Source organism: Pagrus major, chromosome 11 (genome assembly GCF_040436345.1).
Source record: "Pagrus major chromosome 11, Pma_NU_1.0".
NCBI classification, from domain to species: domain Eukaryota; kingdom Metazoa; phylum Chordata; class Actinopteri; order Spariformes; family Sparidae; genus Pagrus; species Pagrus major.
In genome coordinates this window covers 16056024-16074143 of record NC_133225.1, presented here as the reverse complement: position 1 = coordinate 16074143, position 18120 = coordinate 16056024, and the positions used below count along the sequence as shown (strand labels likewise).

General features: G+C 41.7%; 1 protein-coding gene across 1 annotated transcript in view; it reads right to left on the bottom strand.

The window, feature by feature from the left end:
• Nucleotides 1-17548, bottom strand: part of cep350 (centrosomal protein 350) — a 33504-nt gene extending 15956 nt beyond the window's left edge. The window contains exons 1-18 of the mRNA XM_073476004.1: nt 17357-17548; nt 14739-14827; nt 14547-14590; nt 14294-14402; nt 14028-14193; nt 11915-12561; nt 11626-11739; nt 11026-11154; nt 9229-9345; nt 7166-7908; nt 6793-6911; nt 5056-6086; nt 4558-4699; nt 4130-4302; nt 3815-3980; nt 913-1088; nt 553-716; nt 65-175 (exon numbers count right to left, since the gene is read on the bottom strand). Coding sequence (XP_073332105.1) covers nt 65-175; nt 553-716; nt 913-1088; nt 3815-3980; nt 4130-4302; nt 4558-4699; nt 5056-6086; nt 6793-6911; nt 7166-7908; nt 9229-9345; nt 11026-11154; nt 11626-11739; nt 11915-12561; nt 14028-14193; nt 14294-14402; nt 14547-14590; nt 14739-14814 — 4227 coding nt within the window. The 5' untranslated portion in view covers nt 14815-14827; nt 17357-17548. The remainder of the gene's footprint in view (nt 1-64; nt 176-552; nt 717-912; nt 1089-3814; nt 3981-4129; nt 4303-4557; nt 4700-5055; nt 6087-6792; nt 6912-7165; nt 7909-9228; nt 9346-11025; nt 11155-11625; nt 11740-11914; nt 12562-14027; nt 14194-14293; nt 14403-14546; nt 14591-14738; nt 14828-17356) is intronic.
• Between the last annotated feature and the right edge of the window lie 572 nt (nt 17549-18120).

The window sequence follows — 18120 nt, the reverse complement described above, 5'->3', positions numbered from 1 at the left end:
CATTTACTGTATATTGTTAGTGAGAGTAAACTAATCGATGAACTGTTTATGTGTGTAGTTGTACCCTGGCCACTCTCTGCCTGTTTTCCTCCAGCTGTAGCTGTGTCTCCAGGGCTTCTCTTTCAGCCTTGATCTTCAGTTCATAGAGGTCACGCTCATGGCGCTGCTGCTTGGCCTGCAGGGTCAAAGTTCAGAGATCAGGTCAATACAGTGTATCAATACAGACGTTAGTGAGGTAGTAAGTCACTGCAATTTATGGAAGTCAAAAAAGCTCTTAAAGTATTTATCATGTAGATGTTATGCAGCATCAATAATTAATTTAAATTCCAGATAAATGCAATTATTGGGGAATACTTAACCATGTAGAATTCACATGTGTATGGAACAAGTGCAGATGTTGTAACTTATACCATATTTATGAGTTTTTGTGCTGTCATAACAATCAAACATGAAGCTATCTACATTTTAAACACAGATAAATACATAGCCGAGCCTGCTTGTTACTCAGAGTAACAAAGATACGTAGATAAAGACTACAAACTTCTTCGTCACCTTAAGCATCTGTGCCAATGACACGCTCTCCTGCTGAGCCATGGATACACCCATCAGCCTCTCCACGTCCCCCAGCTGCCGAACTGACTCCTCAATGGACTCCAGGTACTGGAGCTCTGCTGCCATACGCTGCTGCAAGGCAGCAGGTGAATATTGTAGTTCACCTGGGAGAAAGGAAGGGTGGAGAGGGTGAGAGAGAGATTAATAAAGGAGTGTGGCACTGAGATTAATGTGATTCACAATTAAGTCTAAGGAGTCCAAAACCAAACAGCTGAATGTGTATACTATCCAAACTTTTCCAATTAAGTCCTGCTTCACATAACATCTGGTGTTTGATATATTAATATGAGTTGCATTTACCTGTGGTCTTGGTCTCTGCTCTACCACTGTGCGCTGTGGTGCCTGTGTTTGGGTTATTCACCCTAAGGGAGCCACTTCGCACAGGCTCACTAGGAGAGTCTGCTGCTGGAGGAGAACCAGGGTTTGACCAGCCTGAAGGAGAAGTCTGTTTGGGCCTTGCTGCTGAAGACTTATTACTGTCCAAAGAAAAAAGTTAGAAAAAGAAAGAAAAAAAACTCCAGGTAAATAGTTGATAACCATCTCCTCTGAAGTGAATGCAGTGTTTGCCCTACATACAAATAGCAGTGGCGGTGCGCCCCTGTTAAAATCTGACCACCACTCCTGAGGAGCAGTAGAGGAGGGGGAGAGAGGACGGTGTAGAGGGCTGCGTTTCATCTCTGACGTTATATCATTTTGAGCTATGGATGCTTTATATCTTGCTCAATTAACACACCTGCGAGTAATAGCGAGTAAAACAAAGGAACGGAGAGGAGAGGACTCAAGAGGACTCAGGACTAAAGTTTAATTTCTTTCTTGCTACTGACGCTTCATATCCAGACCAATTAACACACACGAGTAAAGCATTCAGTGAATAAACGATGAACTTAACGTGTACCTGATCATGTCAACTCAACAACATCGGGTAAATGTCAACACTTGAAGCAAGCAATGCGGAACACGGAGTCAGGATCATTCTCACAGAATAATGTTGCCTCACGCGAGCATCGCACAATAACGTTAGAGCAAGTGCAGTCATTTGTCAGGAAAATGCAAGTAAACACTAATCTGTAAAATAAACAACATTTGGTTGATCCATGTTGATATAAAGACAGTATGTATTCCACATGATCCGACTGTTTTCTTCATCCTGGCTCCAGGCCTTACTGTGCACGAGGGTCACCGTGACGCAACCGTTGTCAATCAAAGACAGTCTACAGATTCTCTCCCAGATATTAACGATTATTTAACAGGATTGGTAAAGATCACCATGAATTTAAGTTATTTTATCAATGAAATGGAATATGATTCGCCTCCCCATTATATCACTGTAAACAAAACTACCAGTGTTTGCAGTACTAATGTAGCTTTTCTTGTCTGGCAGGATGTTGGAAGGTTTGAGTTACACCACTACATTTGGACTAGCTCATCACACCTCATATGTACTTTTTGTACTTAGAGTCCTTCTGCTGCCAGCAGACACATAGAAACCTCCCAGATGTTGTGCTTTGCAAACGTACAAAAATAAAATTGAGCATGTGACACCCCCGCTGCTACAACTTCATCCTCGGGGAAACACTGTAATGTGTTTATGGCATTCATGCTGACGGGCTTTGGTGCACAGGTATTACTATTCAAGAGGTTTTAAAACAATATATTGAGACATTTAGTACAACACATTCTAGTAAAACCAATTCTAAAATAGATTTTTAAATCATACACAGAAAAAGTGGGATATTACAAGCTTTGCAGAGTGGGTTGACTATTTTGAACAGAGAAGCAGGTTGATTAAATGTAAAAGAAATAAGGGGCCCTGGTCCTGCAAACCCTGGAACTGACTGAGGCAGCCTGCTGAGAGAGGCCTGCACTATGAATGGATATATTGTGCTGCTCACAGATGATCAGAGGCCAAGGGTGATGTCTAAAGAGATCAGGATACACTCTACTTTCCCATTTCGGATAGTAGACAGTGGCACCCTTTTTCTCCACAATCAGACCTAATTAAAATATCTAGAGTACAACAACATTGTCATGATCTCGATGCTTAAACAGTTAACTGTCATATGAACAGAAACAGATTTGAATGCAGCCGGCCACAGCCTACAAAAGTAACTAAGACCTACATGTGCTGTCTGTAGAGATCGTTTGAATCACAGTACGGAAGTCACCACTAAAGTGAAATAACCTGCCTTGTTAACAGTGCTAAGACGGACACACTCTGTCTGAATGTTTTGCCTATCTTGTGTAGGACACACAGGCTCCAGAGTGGCAGGAACCTGCTACCTGGGCTTTAGAGTACCAGTAGAGGTCTCAAATGTCACTACTGGGCTCTGAGATTAAAAAGAAAAAGAACTCTCTCCTCTCCTTTGGCTGCAGGCCCAAGCTGTGGTGAAGCTGGCTGACCCCACCAACCACCCTGCAGGCCCCTAAAACAAAACAACCAGTGTTTTCCGTACTGGGTCGAACTGCAGCCTCCTCCTTTTTCTGGGCACTACACAGCTGCTTAAACCCTCAGGCCTTCAAAAGAACAGCAAGCCACAAGACTGTTTGGACTGGCAGCCTCAACTAGGGCTCTCTCAGCATAGTTTAGTAATTAGACATGCCCAGATAAATTAACCCTTGGGTAATTAGAGTATATACCAATTGGAGGTTTTTGAGTGGTAGGAACAGTTGAGATGACGCAGCACTGAATAGATCCCATTCATCCCTGACGGCACATAGATATCAAAATTCCATTTCAGCTTAGTATGGATATACATAGTGAGGGAAACAGTGTGGCTTCACAGGCTAATTCAATACTACTTTATTGTCAATTGCTTAATCTGTATTCAGTGAAAACAAGTTTCATTTTTTGAACCAAATAAGCACCAGGAAATAAAGACATACAATCATGCTGTGACTGTAAATGAGACATCTATAACCTACCATATCCAGGACAGCATAGAAAATATCTGCGTGTAACCCAATAGCCCTACCTCCCCCCACAAAACAGTGCTGCACTGAGATTACTGAAAACCAGGAAGGAAGGAAATACCACAGACAACTGGATGTACGGGAACTTTAAACTGTTGGGAACACAATTCACCATGCATCCACCTCTCTGATACCACTGGACGTTCTCTTTGATTTGATATCTCAGAGAAGTTCTTAACTGAGAAACACTCAATGGAACCTATCAGGTGGAAAGTTTTTTTTAGATCATTACCTTTGGTGAGAGGTTTCCCCTAAAGTGTCATTAGAGTGGACACTCTTGGCCTGGCTGTTGTCTGAGCCCCTTTTCCTGGAGTCAGAGGATAAAGCCTCTGAGGGAGGTGAGCAGGAGCTTCTCTTCTCTTCCACCAGAGTGGCATCGCTCTGGTCTGATGCTGTACCTGCAGAGGAACGGAGGAGTTCTATTGTGTAGCAGATGGATTTGTAACTAATTTGTAATATACAGATCATTTCCTTGAATCCTTTTAAATGAAAAATGTTGTGGAAATATAATAAAAAATGGAAATTATGCAAAAATGTTAATTCTCACCTCTCTTTCTAGTGGAGTGCTTGCTGGAGAAGGGTGAGGAGCCAGATGGTGAACCGGAGGAAAGATGTGGCGAGTGAACAGACGAGTGAAAGGACGAGTGGTGTGAACTGATGCCGCCTATACTTTTCTCATAAGGAGACCTTCGCATCAGCTCCTCAAAATGATTGTTCACGCTAACAGAGAAAGGAGAAAGATGTAACATCAAATCACTTTTAAATAAAATTCAGAATCAGCAATACAACACAATAAAAAAGAAAACATTATGTCTATGAAACATGGGATCAACAGCAGGGTTAATATGTCTGAAAGAACTAAAGATTACAGAGGGGGACAGCTGTCTGAAAGGAGTGCATGAGCTTCCTATTTGTGTGACATGGGTGCCATCCAGTGGACACTTTGAAAACTAACGTCCACTTTATTTCTCTTACCTGCGGGAATTGGAGCCTCCCTTTGACTGTCCACTGGCTCCACTGCTATGTGATGACACAAAGTCGTCCTCATAGATAGCTGCGTCTACTGGGCCATTTCCAGAGTGCATAGAATGGGCAGAGGGAGAGTTCCTCTCACTCACTAAAGGAAAAGGTGAAGATAAAACAGACAGGAGAAATATTTATTATCTTACTTAGACTGACTGTCAGTATGTTGTATGTGTTGGCAGTAAGACAACTACAGGTTTAACATGACAAACATTCTGTGTAGCTCTTATAGTTAAATTTTTATAAGAAGTAACAGAAATATTTTTTGCTGTGTTGGCTACTAACACTAAAACTAACATTTAATGGAAAATGAACCTGTGACTGATGATAAATCCACTGACACTGATAAATTTGTCAAACAAGACACATATTGCTGTCTGACCCACATATAACATGAAAAAACATGATCTTTTTTCCTTATTGTGTGGGAAAGTACTCATGTGAACTAACCTCTAACATGGCCTTGAAGGTTCTTAGTGAAGATGTTGATAACGCTGTGAGGGCTTCCTTTGTTCAGCTCCTCCCAGGCTGCTTTGCTGCCATCATGCTGCGCAAAGGGTGAGCTGAGGGCCGGGCACCTTGCTGCCTCCCTCTGGAACTCTGACAGCCGCTGGTAATCTCTTCTTTGACCAGCACAGTAGTCCACTGCCTCCAAGCGGTCTGCTGCTCTGGGTACATGATTGCTGGCCCGGTAAGGAGGGCTTACCTCATCTTCAGAAAAACTCCCTTCACTCAGAAGAGGACCCTCACTGATGGAACCCGCGCTTGAGTCATGAAGATCTGTCCGATTCTTGTCCTCCATCAATCCATATCCTCTCATTTGTGCGGTTTGATCCAATCTCTCTACCTTTTCCAAGTCATTGACTAGCTTCCCTCTTTCACGTATGTAACTGTTGAGAATGGAACTTGTTACATCAGTTTGGGGATTGGTGAAATTGGTGTGTGTACCTTTAGTTTCTTTCTGTCCCCTGAAAGTGTGCAGATTGCTTTCTCCTGGAAGAGCTGTGCCATTGTAAGGACTATGACCTGTGCTTGTCAAAATCCTCTGGATCCTCAACGCCACATCATTATTTTCTGTGGCAGCCATTTCTGCCCAGCCTCCATCATCAAGATTAGCTTGAGACGGCCTCTGAGCCAAAATAGTATCCATGTCCACTGAAGTTGTTGTACCGTAGTTGATCCCCTCCCCGGCAAGCTTTCTCGCCTCACTCTCTATACGGTTGGAGAGGGATGCGGCTGTGGCCTTAAGGGCCTCAATGCGAGACATCTTGGTCTGCGACCTGCTGGATGGTGCTGTGGCTGGCCGTTGGGTGTGCTGGACATCACCAGCTGCCACTGCAGTCTCCATCCTGAGAAGGTGAGAGAGGAGGTGGTCGCCATAAGGGGCTAGCGTACTGCTGCTGGGACCAGTCATAGGTCGAACAGCTGGGCTCAGACGGTCAGGCTGAAGAAAAGGAGCAACTCTAACATCCAAATCATTCCTGCAAAAGGGAGAATCAACAGAGAATTATAAGGAGCTAGAAAAACAGAGCAGCTTGCTTTTAAGCAATGATCAAACTAACCATATGTAAGTGTTTTCATCGTACATGCTATTGGAAAAAACAAAAAAGAGAACTTTCATTGTGAATACCCAGAATGTGTAGTGATGAGATATTCACAGCCATTCTGGGCATTTAGAGTACAGTAAAAAAAAATTCTTTGACATTTTCTGTCTATACTTCTCAGCAAAAACACCTTTATGTATTACAGCATGTTTTTTTACAGCTATAAATTTTGGATAAATGTATTCACCAGCCTGAAACAGAACTGTTAATAGTATACAACATAATGAATAAATTAGAATAACTATAATCACTCAGTACACACAGAGAAAGATTATTATAATTATATTAGCTAAAAGAGGATCAGTGACTGTAAAAGTATTTTTTTTAATCTTCACTAAAATGCAGAGCAGCAAGGCTTCTGGGGCACTTACAAGGGGTGTTCATAAAAACCAACCATCTGGGAACAAACAGTTCACTGTTTGGTACAGTCAGGTGATTCCCTAGAATTTATCGCTTAAACATTAAATCAAGGAGATTCCAGATTATGTGTACTGTGCCGAGAGTTGTTAGTTGTTTATCTGTGTCAGTAAATCTCAGTGTAGGAGGATTGTTATTCTCGGAGTTTATGTGTCCATGTGTGTACCTGGATAACGGAGGAGGTGGCTGATCATTCAACGACCTATCACTGCTCGAGGGGCTCTGTGGTGCCTCTAGTCTTTTGTTTTCCTTGTCCGATTCTCCTGATGGCTGGTACATGGGCCTCTGTGGCAGAAGACATGAAAAACACATTGTTTTGAGAAAAATCATAATCACTCTTTATACAACAAAAAAAGCACAAAGGCTGGAACCAGCAAATGTTTGACATTTTTGCTTGAAAAATGACTAAAATGATTAACTGATTATCAAAATAATTGCCGATTAATTTTCTGTCAATGAATCAGTGCACCACTCCAGTCTTCACAATACAGGTTTCACATGTAAATAAGGGGACGATGTATCATACGTATGTACAATACCATGTAACTAGAAGGAGCAGCAGGTTGTGTCTGTGTGGCCTCCACGCTCAGCTCAGCCTCCTCCAGCAGCAGTTTGTTGTAGGTCTCCTGTAGTCGCCGTTGTACAGGGGACACAGGTGCCTCGCTGGGAAGGGCTGCTGTTTTAGCCACTTCTCTTTGCTTTCTGTAGAGCTCCTTCAATCTCTGGTTTCTCCTCTCTGCATCCTCCCTCAGTGCCCTCTTCTCTTCTGCTTGACGCCTTTTTCTCTCCTCTTGTTGCCTGGAAATGTACTGGCGAACAGTATCAGCGTCGTAGTGTCGCCTTTTGTGCCCTGCGTCAGCCGAATTGGCAGTCTCTGGTCTGCGTGTAGTGGGGCTGGCGCTGCGGCAGCCTCTTGAGGAGCTAGCCGTTGCCACAGTAGTTCCCCAAGCAGAGACTGGAGTCCTTGTTCGTGACCCTGATCCACCTCTCCCTCTCCTACTGCTGCTCCCACCGTGGGACCTTTGACGTGCCCTCTCCTCCCTCTCAGCTGCTTTGCACTCCAGCTGAAGGTCATCAAGTATCCCCTGGATGTCTGCTGACAACAGGTCTGCGCTTACACCCACATGGGCCTTGTCCCGATCTGCAGATGAAGGGGTAGATGTGCTTGTGGAGTGCATTTTGGACTGCCCTTGAGATCCACTACGAGACCTTTCTGTGCTGTTAGGACGAGACCGTGGTTTTGATTCTGAGCGAGGGTCCAAACTGGAACGATAATGGGAAGCTGATGGAAATTCACAGAAAGGAAAAATATTACAGTTAGCAACGGTTAATACATTATTCATAGAAACACACATACACACACTAACATAGGGCATGATACTACATAGCTGCAATGCTAGACTAAGACTTTTAAGTTGAAGCTATATTGATGAAACATTGAAAATTGGCTTTCACGGTTCATACTTAATCTAGGTATGAGTCTGTGACTGGTCTTTAAATTCTTAATTAGTCGGAGGCAATAAAATCCTATACACCGTTTTTCTGTTTATCTAATAAACAGGTTTATCACAGCTTGAAAAACACTGGCTGCTCCAACAAGTGACTGCAGCAGATTAAAAAAAAAAACTCTCAGGCTTAAGTGCAAGATCCAGACAGAATACTAAATGAGGTTTGGAGGGCAGGCTTACCATGGCAACTCTAATCTGGGCCAAATTGAAAATTCCCATCTAGATTTTACAGAATCTAATCCAGACAGTGTTTTTTCAAAACATGGCTGCAGTGAGTCTCGCTGCATTTTCACTACCCTACTCTGCCTTTCCCCAGTGTAAATGTACTGGAGGCAACCTCTGGAAATCAGGCCATGTTTAATTGTGCACCCAACCAGAACAGCCAGTCAATCTCTATTTCTTACGGTCAGTGGTACTGAGTGCAGCTAGCAAAGACAGAGGTGGATGTAAATCGTGTGTAAGTATGTCTACATCTCTGTTGGCACGGCAGCAGCCAAAGACTCTTTATTTATTGATATTCTTTGGTGGGTTTTGCAGTCAGTCTTGCTGTCTAACTGTGAATCCCACTGCTATCAGAACTGTCTATCTAACATCTTTCATTCACATGGATAAACTCTGTCACAAGTAACGGCAGCTAGTGCAGAAATGTATATTTAATTTTAGTGGCAAAGGTTGAATGGCAATGTGAGAAAACAGATAAAAGTACAATCAGGACAAAAGATGTGTGAAAGAAGGGGGAGGAGGTGCAAAACCTAATTTACACATTGGTGATTAAGTATTGTCGTACATGCCACTTTATGTAAATAATGCAGAGAAAACATTTGGCGTCAAGGTGACACATTTTGAGGAGCTCTATTAAGTCTAGTAGGCTGCTAATCATCTTTTCTGTCTTTCTACCTCCTGACACACTGGTTAATGACTGTGTGTCAGGTGGTGCAGGGAGACTATTGGAGAAATGGTTACTACAGCATTATAGGTAGCTATGATGGCTCTTGGTATCATGAAAATTGCTAAACATAATACATACATAATAATATAAGAAAGGGCTGCAGTGGCATGTATTGAAGAGTTCAGAGTAGGTCTCTCATTCCCACCTGTTTGGCTCAGTCCATCGGCTGGCTGGGGCCTGTCCTCCCTGGGAAGCTTGGGAACTGGACCCAGGACCATCTTTACCAGTTTCTGGCCCTCTCGCCATGACGCAGGACTTATCACTGCAGAAAAACAGAAAATTAACACCTGCCAGTTGAGAGCATTGCCATTCAATATAGCTCATATTGTATCATGAAACGTAACCAAATGTGTTAGCACGTATGCAGACGTGCAACCACCAGAGAAGACTTACTTGAACATAAATACACACACAGCTTAGAAAATGGAACAGATGCATGATAAGCATTGCTTTAGTGCGACCAATTTTAACTGGTCTTTTTACTCAAAGCTAGTAATATACAAAAAAGTAAAGTAGAGCCTAATTGTTTGTACTTTTATTAAGTTACTTAAGATGCAATGCAACAAAAGAACTTGCCTTAATTCCCCACACTGTATATAATATATAAGATATTATATACATGTGGCAGAGTATTGCCAAACTCTGTTGCTCAATTTGCTGCAACAAGCCCAATACAATGAGTGTGAGTATTTGTGGTGTTCAGAAAATGGGGAACTAACATTTCAAAAACAGCACTGCCTCTTTATTTGGAATAATCTCTACATCACTTTTCCCTATGAATGGTTTCTACCGAAGAACAGTTCCTGGTAATGAAGCTGTACATCTACTATCCGAGCAGCTGTTTGTACTGAGTGGATGAGCCAACTGAACCTGGACACAGATTTCAGAGGGCTATTTATAGTGCTGTGCCAGTGGGAAACAGAGACCAGCCAGACTTGAGAGACAACACGAAAGTTGGAAGAAGCACAAGCAGACATACACGCACAGAGTGAATGAAAGCTAGAGCACAGGAGAGACACATTTTCAGCTGTTTCTGCAATGACACTCAGTCATTCATTGGGATGATATGTCACAGCGACATTATTCTTTTAGATGAAATGTCACAGTGACATCAGAATATATTGAACAAATGCCTTCCCTTGTGTCCAAGTCTACACAGACACATGGGGGGAAGATGGCTAGAGATCATGTTTGCATGTGTGTCTTTGGAAGCATCTTTGTGGGGAGGGGGGACATTTCTCAGCTGTCAGGGGTCTGCTATAGCCAGGTTACAGTAGTATGTGGTTATGAGTTTTTCATGTAGGTGTCTGAATGCTGCTTGCTGGATACAAACTGCATGTCACACATACTGGACATTTCTTCAGGCATTAAAGTCTTAACACAGCCTCAAAGGCCAGCAATGTATCTGGTTCATGTACTGGAACACACACAGGTCTGTATGTGTAACTGAGTAGATGGAAAGAACACACCAACACAGTAGTCTGAACACTAGTTGCTGCAGTCTGTTTGAGGCATTTATGACTTTAACTCATTTGGATTCAAAGTAAATAATTCATATTTGGATTATTCTGTTTTGTTATGATGCATGTAAACAAAGTTAAAAAGATTGTATTACACTGATTGTGTAATGACATCAGCCAAATCACTACTGAACGGACATAAGTGAGAGCATGTGTGCAGGGTAAAATAACAATAACAAAATGTGTGCAGAAATAAACAAATGGTAAAGGTAAATAAAAACTGCAGCCGAGTAAAAAAGGCAGTCGGGAAAAACCTTCTAAGCACACCGATAGCTCAATATTTGAGGCTCTTGGACCATGTGCACTGACCCTTGATAAAATCCTGCCAGACTGTTCCACATGCTTAGCTCGCCAACTGTCACTAATTAAAAATAGATGAGAGGGTGGGTTGGCCCTCTCACATAAAAAGAGGATTATTATACCTGGTTTTGCATTTAAGTCAGAGGAAGGGGCAGCTCTGTGGACCTTCCTGACTGGTTTGGGAGGTCTCCTCTCTTTGGACCTGTCTGCTCTCTGTTCTCTCTGCTGCTGATGCCTGGATCTGGTGGTCTCTGTATACAGACAACACATTCAGAAAATAAGCCCCAAAGCAACATAAATGACAAGCATTTATTAATTAAAGTAAAAGAAGTGAGTTGGCTGAATACAAACAAGACCTCTCTGATGTTAGAAACCAAAGACTATGAGCAAAAATTATTTTTGTTTATGTAACACTTGGTATACTAAACTCCTCTATGTAAAACAGCCAATGCAATATTGGTTTATGAGTCTGACGGATCAATACAACTCAGTGTGCCCCATATATAAGTTTTTTTTTGAGCAGCCCATCCAAATAGATTTTCCCTCATCTAACTGTGAACTGAGCACATGAGTCACTGCCATTTACCAAACAAAACAAAGTTCAAGTATAAGCCCAAGACAAAACATAAATGACAAAATTCTGCGACATCCTGATTGTAGAAGGAATGTTATAAATAAGAAATGCTATCAATGAGAAGAGCATGTTTGTGTCCTGGTCTTACCAGCAAACTGTCGTGACAGGTCGCTGTATATTTCTCTGCTGAGGTTATGAAACTCCTCCTCCTTCCAAACTTTCCCATCAGGAGTCCGGATCTTTGTCTCAGTACTGTTGAAACCTGAGAGTAAAAGGATTGAAGATGTGAGCTAGAGCATCACGTTTCCTGATAAATAGCTAAAAATATATTCCCAAAACAGCAAGCTATCACTTCACAAATGTTTATCTCTTTATCTAACAAAAGGTCAAAGAAACAACAATGATACAGTTTGGGATACAGCCTTCACTAATGGTACCTTTGTATATGGGAGCAGGCGGTGCAGCTGCTACTTTCCGTATTTTGGCTGTGGGCATGTTGCTAGTACTGGCATTGTTACTCCCCACAGCTGCCACGATGGGCTGTTCCAGAAAACCCAGCAGCTTCTCTCTCTCTGCAGCCTCCTCCAGATGTTTTCTCTGCCTGCGAATGCGGTCTTTGAGCTTCTCTAGTTTATCATCAGGCTGATGTCGCCTCAGGTTCTCCAACCGCTGGGAGGCTGAGCCAGGGCTGGTGGAGGGAGTGCTTTCCCCTCGGCATATGGAGCCTGGGGCTGGAGCTAGACACGGGCTTGACTCTTGGCTATCCATGCCAGGCTGTGCTTTGGGAGTGCTTTCCTCCTCAGGGAGTCTTACACCTGTGAGATGTGACTGGTGTCCAATAGCCCCCAGGGTGACCAGGGCTGGCTGGTCATTGAGGTAGCGGACCTCTGTGCTCTCCTGAGCCGAGGATCGTGTGCTATCCAGGTCCCTGTCCGTCTGTTTGTCCCTGGTGTCTCTCTGGTAAACCAGCTGGCTGAGCAGAGGATCTGAGGGAGGTGGAGTGGATGCGTACGAAGACCCTGGCACTGACTGCAGACCGTAGGCCTCCAGCTGAGTGGAGGGATGTGGTGGGGGGGTGGCCTCTCTGGAGACAAACCCGATTACATGGGATCAGGAAGGAGATTTAAGATGATTTACTCTTAATTTATCACTAACTGAGTGTTCAGCAATGCACATTTATGGGTGACCAAAGGGTACAGACTTTTATTCAATAATGAAAACTGTTTAAAAAAATATTACAATACTGGAAATAAAAAATTTAATTTTGTAAAAAAATAAAATAAATAATAATTGGTAACTCAAAACTTGCACTGCCCTAACTGACTGACATGGGTACAGAATAAGATTACTGGTGAAAGTGATCTTAATATCATGTAATATTGTATACATTTGCAGGTAATAGCAAAACACATACATAACGACTTTTAAATTTGCAATAACTGATATATATTGGCCACTGGCAGAAAAAGTTGTGAATGTTGACATATCATGTTTTACACTGACATGGCAAACTTGTAAGTAAACATTTGCTTATTTACACATTCAGCATGATAGAGTGATGGAGTAAAAATGATCATTAATTTGAAGTCGTGTTCTGGCCACCTGATGAATCCAAGTCGTATGTTAATTCTCTTTTAGCTCTGAAAATTACAGTTTGAGAACAGCCGGAGTGAATCAAAATAGTAAAGTTGCTGGCCACACAACTAAACAATGAGCTGGAACTTGCTATTAAGCACCGTAAAACTACGTAGGGCAGCCAATTTCGGGTGATAATTCTCTTAAAGTTCATAAAAGCGACTCCTTTCAAAAATGTTTTCACATTGTCATTTCATACATTGCCATAAAAATATTGAAAAAGAAATATACACAGCTGTTGTAACGGATAAAATTCAAATACTGATATTGCTATCAATAAAACATTTGCAACTTTTATCATTTACTGTAAATGTGCAGCATATTCAAATTTTGCTCAGTGTGACTGCAAACACTGGAGCCTTGAGCTGCTGAAGTATAGAGAGCTATTCAGCCACAAGCTATTCAGAGGAGATGTCAGGAACATATGGTCTCTGAATGGAAGTCTTGGGAGAGTAAAGAGCGTTTGGGGCTGACTGTTATTGAGGTAAAGATCTCTCCTGATGTATCAGGTTAAAACAATGAAGTGATGCAATAATTACAATGAAAATATCACAGCCCATGTGGGGGATAAACACTGTCTTATTCTGTTGTCACGCTATAGAACACACACACTATAGTATGATTAGATTGGTATCATTGTCATGTCAGTCAAAATAGTAATAATAATTACATTGTTTTGGTATGCATGTTTAATCAAAGCTGGATAGTTTTAGGCAAGTTTTAATTTTGTCTTTTGCAGAAGATTTGTAAAGAGAAAAAATTGTCAAAGTCATATGGTCAGTATTCAAAACCGCCAACAACAGATTTCCAGTCCTGAGTGTGACAGCATATCCTCCCATCTAAATATAGCAATGTACCCAGAAAAAGGCGGAGATGGATGTTTTTTCATTAATGCATTGAGTGCAGTATTTATACCTGTAGGAGGCAAGTGGTTCCCTGAACTCCACACTGTTGTTCCTGCGGACATTGCTGTCCTGGGTTGTATTTCGCAGTGGGCTGCGCGAGCTGCTCTTTTCTGGACTCTGCTGACTACGCCCCCTTCGCTTTGAAGACCCTCCATTGTCATCAGCTTGTTGTCCATCTGTGATAGAGTAAAGTAAACACAGTTATAGTTAAAATGTAGAAATTAACTGATCACATTGATAATCATATTAAAAGTAGCTTTACACGTCATAACTCACCCCTGCAGCGGACTGTCCTGGAGGACTTTTTCCTGGGGGGGTCCATGACAGAGTCCAGGAGAACCCCTGTCCCTGGAGCTGCCTCTAGACGGTTTTCTATATGCCGCAACTACAGAGGGAGAATACACATGTCAGACTTCATCATTCTCACATACGGACTGTATTTCATAACTGTTAAGAAATGGTAATAGTATCTGAGAGGCTCTACAAACAAACAAGTCATTCAGCAGAAAACTGTTAGAGGTTTACTTACAGCAGCTTTGGACTGAGCCAAACTTTTCCATGCAGTTGTCAGCTCTGAGAAGGAGAAAAAGAATACATTTCATTACCACGGGTGATACTGAGCAGGTGCTAACAATTCCTGTGAAACATTTACTGTGCATTACAAATTTCAGGATTCAAATAATTTAATATAATAGCAAAACATTTTAAAATTTAAACAAACCTGTGCCAATATTGTGATCTGTGAGCTGCTGAGTGGTGCTTTTAACAGACACGTCAGTCCTCCTGCTGCTCCTCATCTCTCCCAGTCACCTGCAGCAGGTAAATAATAAAAACCAATAGCCTGAGCAAGGGTGAAAGTGACATAAATGAGATCACCACAAAATGTCATGAAAGTATATACTCTTGTACTCTAATGCTGTACAAGATATACACAATCTGACACAAAGGAAGCAAACTGGCAGCTAAAACCAAGGATGTTAACTGAAACCAAAACAAGACATAATATACAGAAACAAAATGCATCAAGCATCCTCAAACAAGAAATGTCCTCAAACAGAAACACACCTTAAAGAGTCTAGAGTCTAGACTGTGAGCTGCAATCCACGCCCAACATGTAAACAATTAAATACTATGTGTATAGGCATAATTGGTTCCTAGTATAGCATATGGTACTAGTATGACAGCTAGACTAATGTCAGAATGCCATTTAAAACAGGTTCTACAACAACACATTCCTCAAAAGGTTTCCATGAGGGAAGGGAAGCAGACCTGATGTTAGTCATATGTTAGCCATGTGATGTTTACTTAAAACACCTATAATACTAGAGCACAGGTGTCTGGTCCCACCCAAGTGCGACTCTTATCAAGAACTAAATTATGTTTTACAGTTATGTTCTGGATAGGGAACCATCTTCCTGAGACAAACCCAACCACTTTGATAAGTTAATTGTACCATGGATCTAAAAGCAAGTCTGGCCTAGTTGGTACAGTCATTGTGGGTGTTTTTCACTCATATTTAACACTCCTCCAGTCATAAGGAGTCATGCCTTTTACTCATAACAATCACGTGACACAGCCCTGCGGCGGGTCTGAGAGAGCAAACAGAGAGAAAACTACATTCATCTCTGCTTCCACATCAACAGAATTTCTTAGGAACAATCCTGCCCATTAACAAATAGTCATACACTGGTGACCATGATTACAAAATCGTTCAGAGTGTGTGTATTTAATGACGTTTATTAAACCAGACAGTAGCCTGTCTCTTACCTGACATCTGACTCCAAATGGGACTGAATCTAAAACGTATGGTAAGAGAGCTGAAAGTGGCTAAATACGTATACCGGTAAACTGTATGTGATGTTAGTAAATTCATACAAGAAACTAACGTGTTCAGGTTGTCATCTTGACTTTCAAGATAAGCTGACGTCGGCTACTGGAGGCAAAGTCATGACTTGAACTGAAAAGTGCACACGCCAGCATTACATGAAACACTTCTCTGTTTGAAGCTAACTTAGCGTTAGTCATTAACGTTTGATTGGAAGACAGTCTTACTACCAAATATGTCAGGTGATTTAGACAAGTCGACAACAAAGGAGTCAACAAACGGCGAGCTTGATCCAAGATTTTAGTACTGTAGTATAGTACTTTAGTCCTGTATTGCTGCCATAGCCAATACATCCAATCTATGCATTAAGAGCTAATAAAGTTCGTTAATGATAGTATATTGAAATTGTATACTCGTCGGATGAAAGATGTACTCGTTAGCGACATATCAGGTCAGGTAAAGAAGATGTCTGGGTAGCGTTAAGTGACAAAAATAAACTTTCTCCGATGGTTCGGGTAATTTCCCCATGAAAGTAAATCCAGCCATATAAAATCCAAGATGGCGCATAATTTCTTCTTCGCTCACTGACTGCAGCGATGCTCGACAGGAGTCGCTCGTTGCTGCCGCTTATGGCTGGACGTCACAGTACAAATACACTCATTGAAGGACATGAGACTGTTGTAATATAGCTTCCGACCACTAATGTCACCACTGCGTGAAGGGCTGCTTTACCACCCCAGCCGTTAGTTGAGGAAGAAATAATGTGCCATCTTTGACTTTACATGGGGTTGTATTGATTTTAACTTTAATCACCCTCACTCCACCGTTGTAAGTCGTGTTTTCATCATTTTACATCCACCGGGCATCGCCTTTCTGTCGCCGGATGGGTCGCTGGGAAGTGTACCTTCAGTTCAGTGACTTTATGTTTTTAACATCAGTGTGTATAACATCGAGAGTCTGAAATAAGTGGCTTCACACCGATACAGTACATCGGGACCTGACCGAGGGCTACTCAACAGCTGGCTGGCGTTGATGTTAAGGACAGTGCTGTTGTATTTAGTATAATGAACTATAACATTAAATTAAACAGTATATAATGGCCCTATGACTTCCCACGTTACAGTCGAGAAATGACCTGTGACAAGGCTATGACTGAAACACCCTGTCCAGGAATTACTCTCCCCGCAATCGGACATCACAAGCCATCGTTAATCTACTTTGGGGTGTGAACTATCAACCACAGTATAAGTGACTTATAATGACCTGCTTATTGTTAAAACAACCTCAACTTTTAAACAGCCATGTTCCGTTTTCTCGTACAATTGTTGCACGTAAAAAAAAATATGTCTGCAACTCATAAAAATATCTAACTTCGAGGCGACTTATTTCGAAATGTCTTCGGTCCAGAGAATAGTCGGAGCCGCCAACTCAAGAGAGTTGATGTTACCGCTAGCTGACAGGAAAGTCATGAATAAACTTAGCTAAACTCCTCTTTGGAGAGACAGAACACGTACCTTTAGGGAAACGATCCGATGTGTCTATATGTCCACATTCATACCGACGTCCTTGTAATAAGAAAATCCAAACTTCTCCGGACTTCTTCAGTTTCGTTCAGCTGTCTGTTTGCTAACGTTAGCCGGCTAACGTTAGCGAACCAATGTTAGCTAACAGTTGTGCCAACTAAGCTAGCAACTTTTTCTAACAGCATGCACCCATGTTTGTTGTCTCAGCGTTTGTCCGGGCAACCAAATATCCAGTCCGGCGGTGAGATACCTTGAAACAAATGTCGCTACCCGCCTCTGAGGCTGCCTTTCCCGGGTTACTATGTTGATGTTTCTCTACGGTGAAACTGGGGTATCCAAGACGGGTAGGAAACTGATAGACTGAAATATCGCGAGAGTTGGATCACGTCAGAAACCGGGAAGCCCCACCCCACCGGACACAATCTATGACACACACAAAAATCACCATAAATGAACATATAATAACAATAATAATAATAATAATAATAATAATAATAATAATAATAACAATAATAATAATACTGATTATATTCTATCCTTATAAAAAAGCACTTCCATTAGTTTTGTTATTAGACCTAGATGAATTAAAGGCTCCTGTATTAAACATCTGATTGTGGTAATCTATAATTAAAATTTTTTTTTTAAATAATTTAAATACAAGAATCGTCTTTGAAATTAAATTAACCTAGTTGTTGTGGGACTTTTTTTTATTTCAAAGTTACTAGATTTTCTTTTGCTGTGAAAAGTGGGCTACT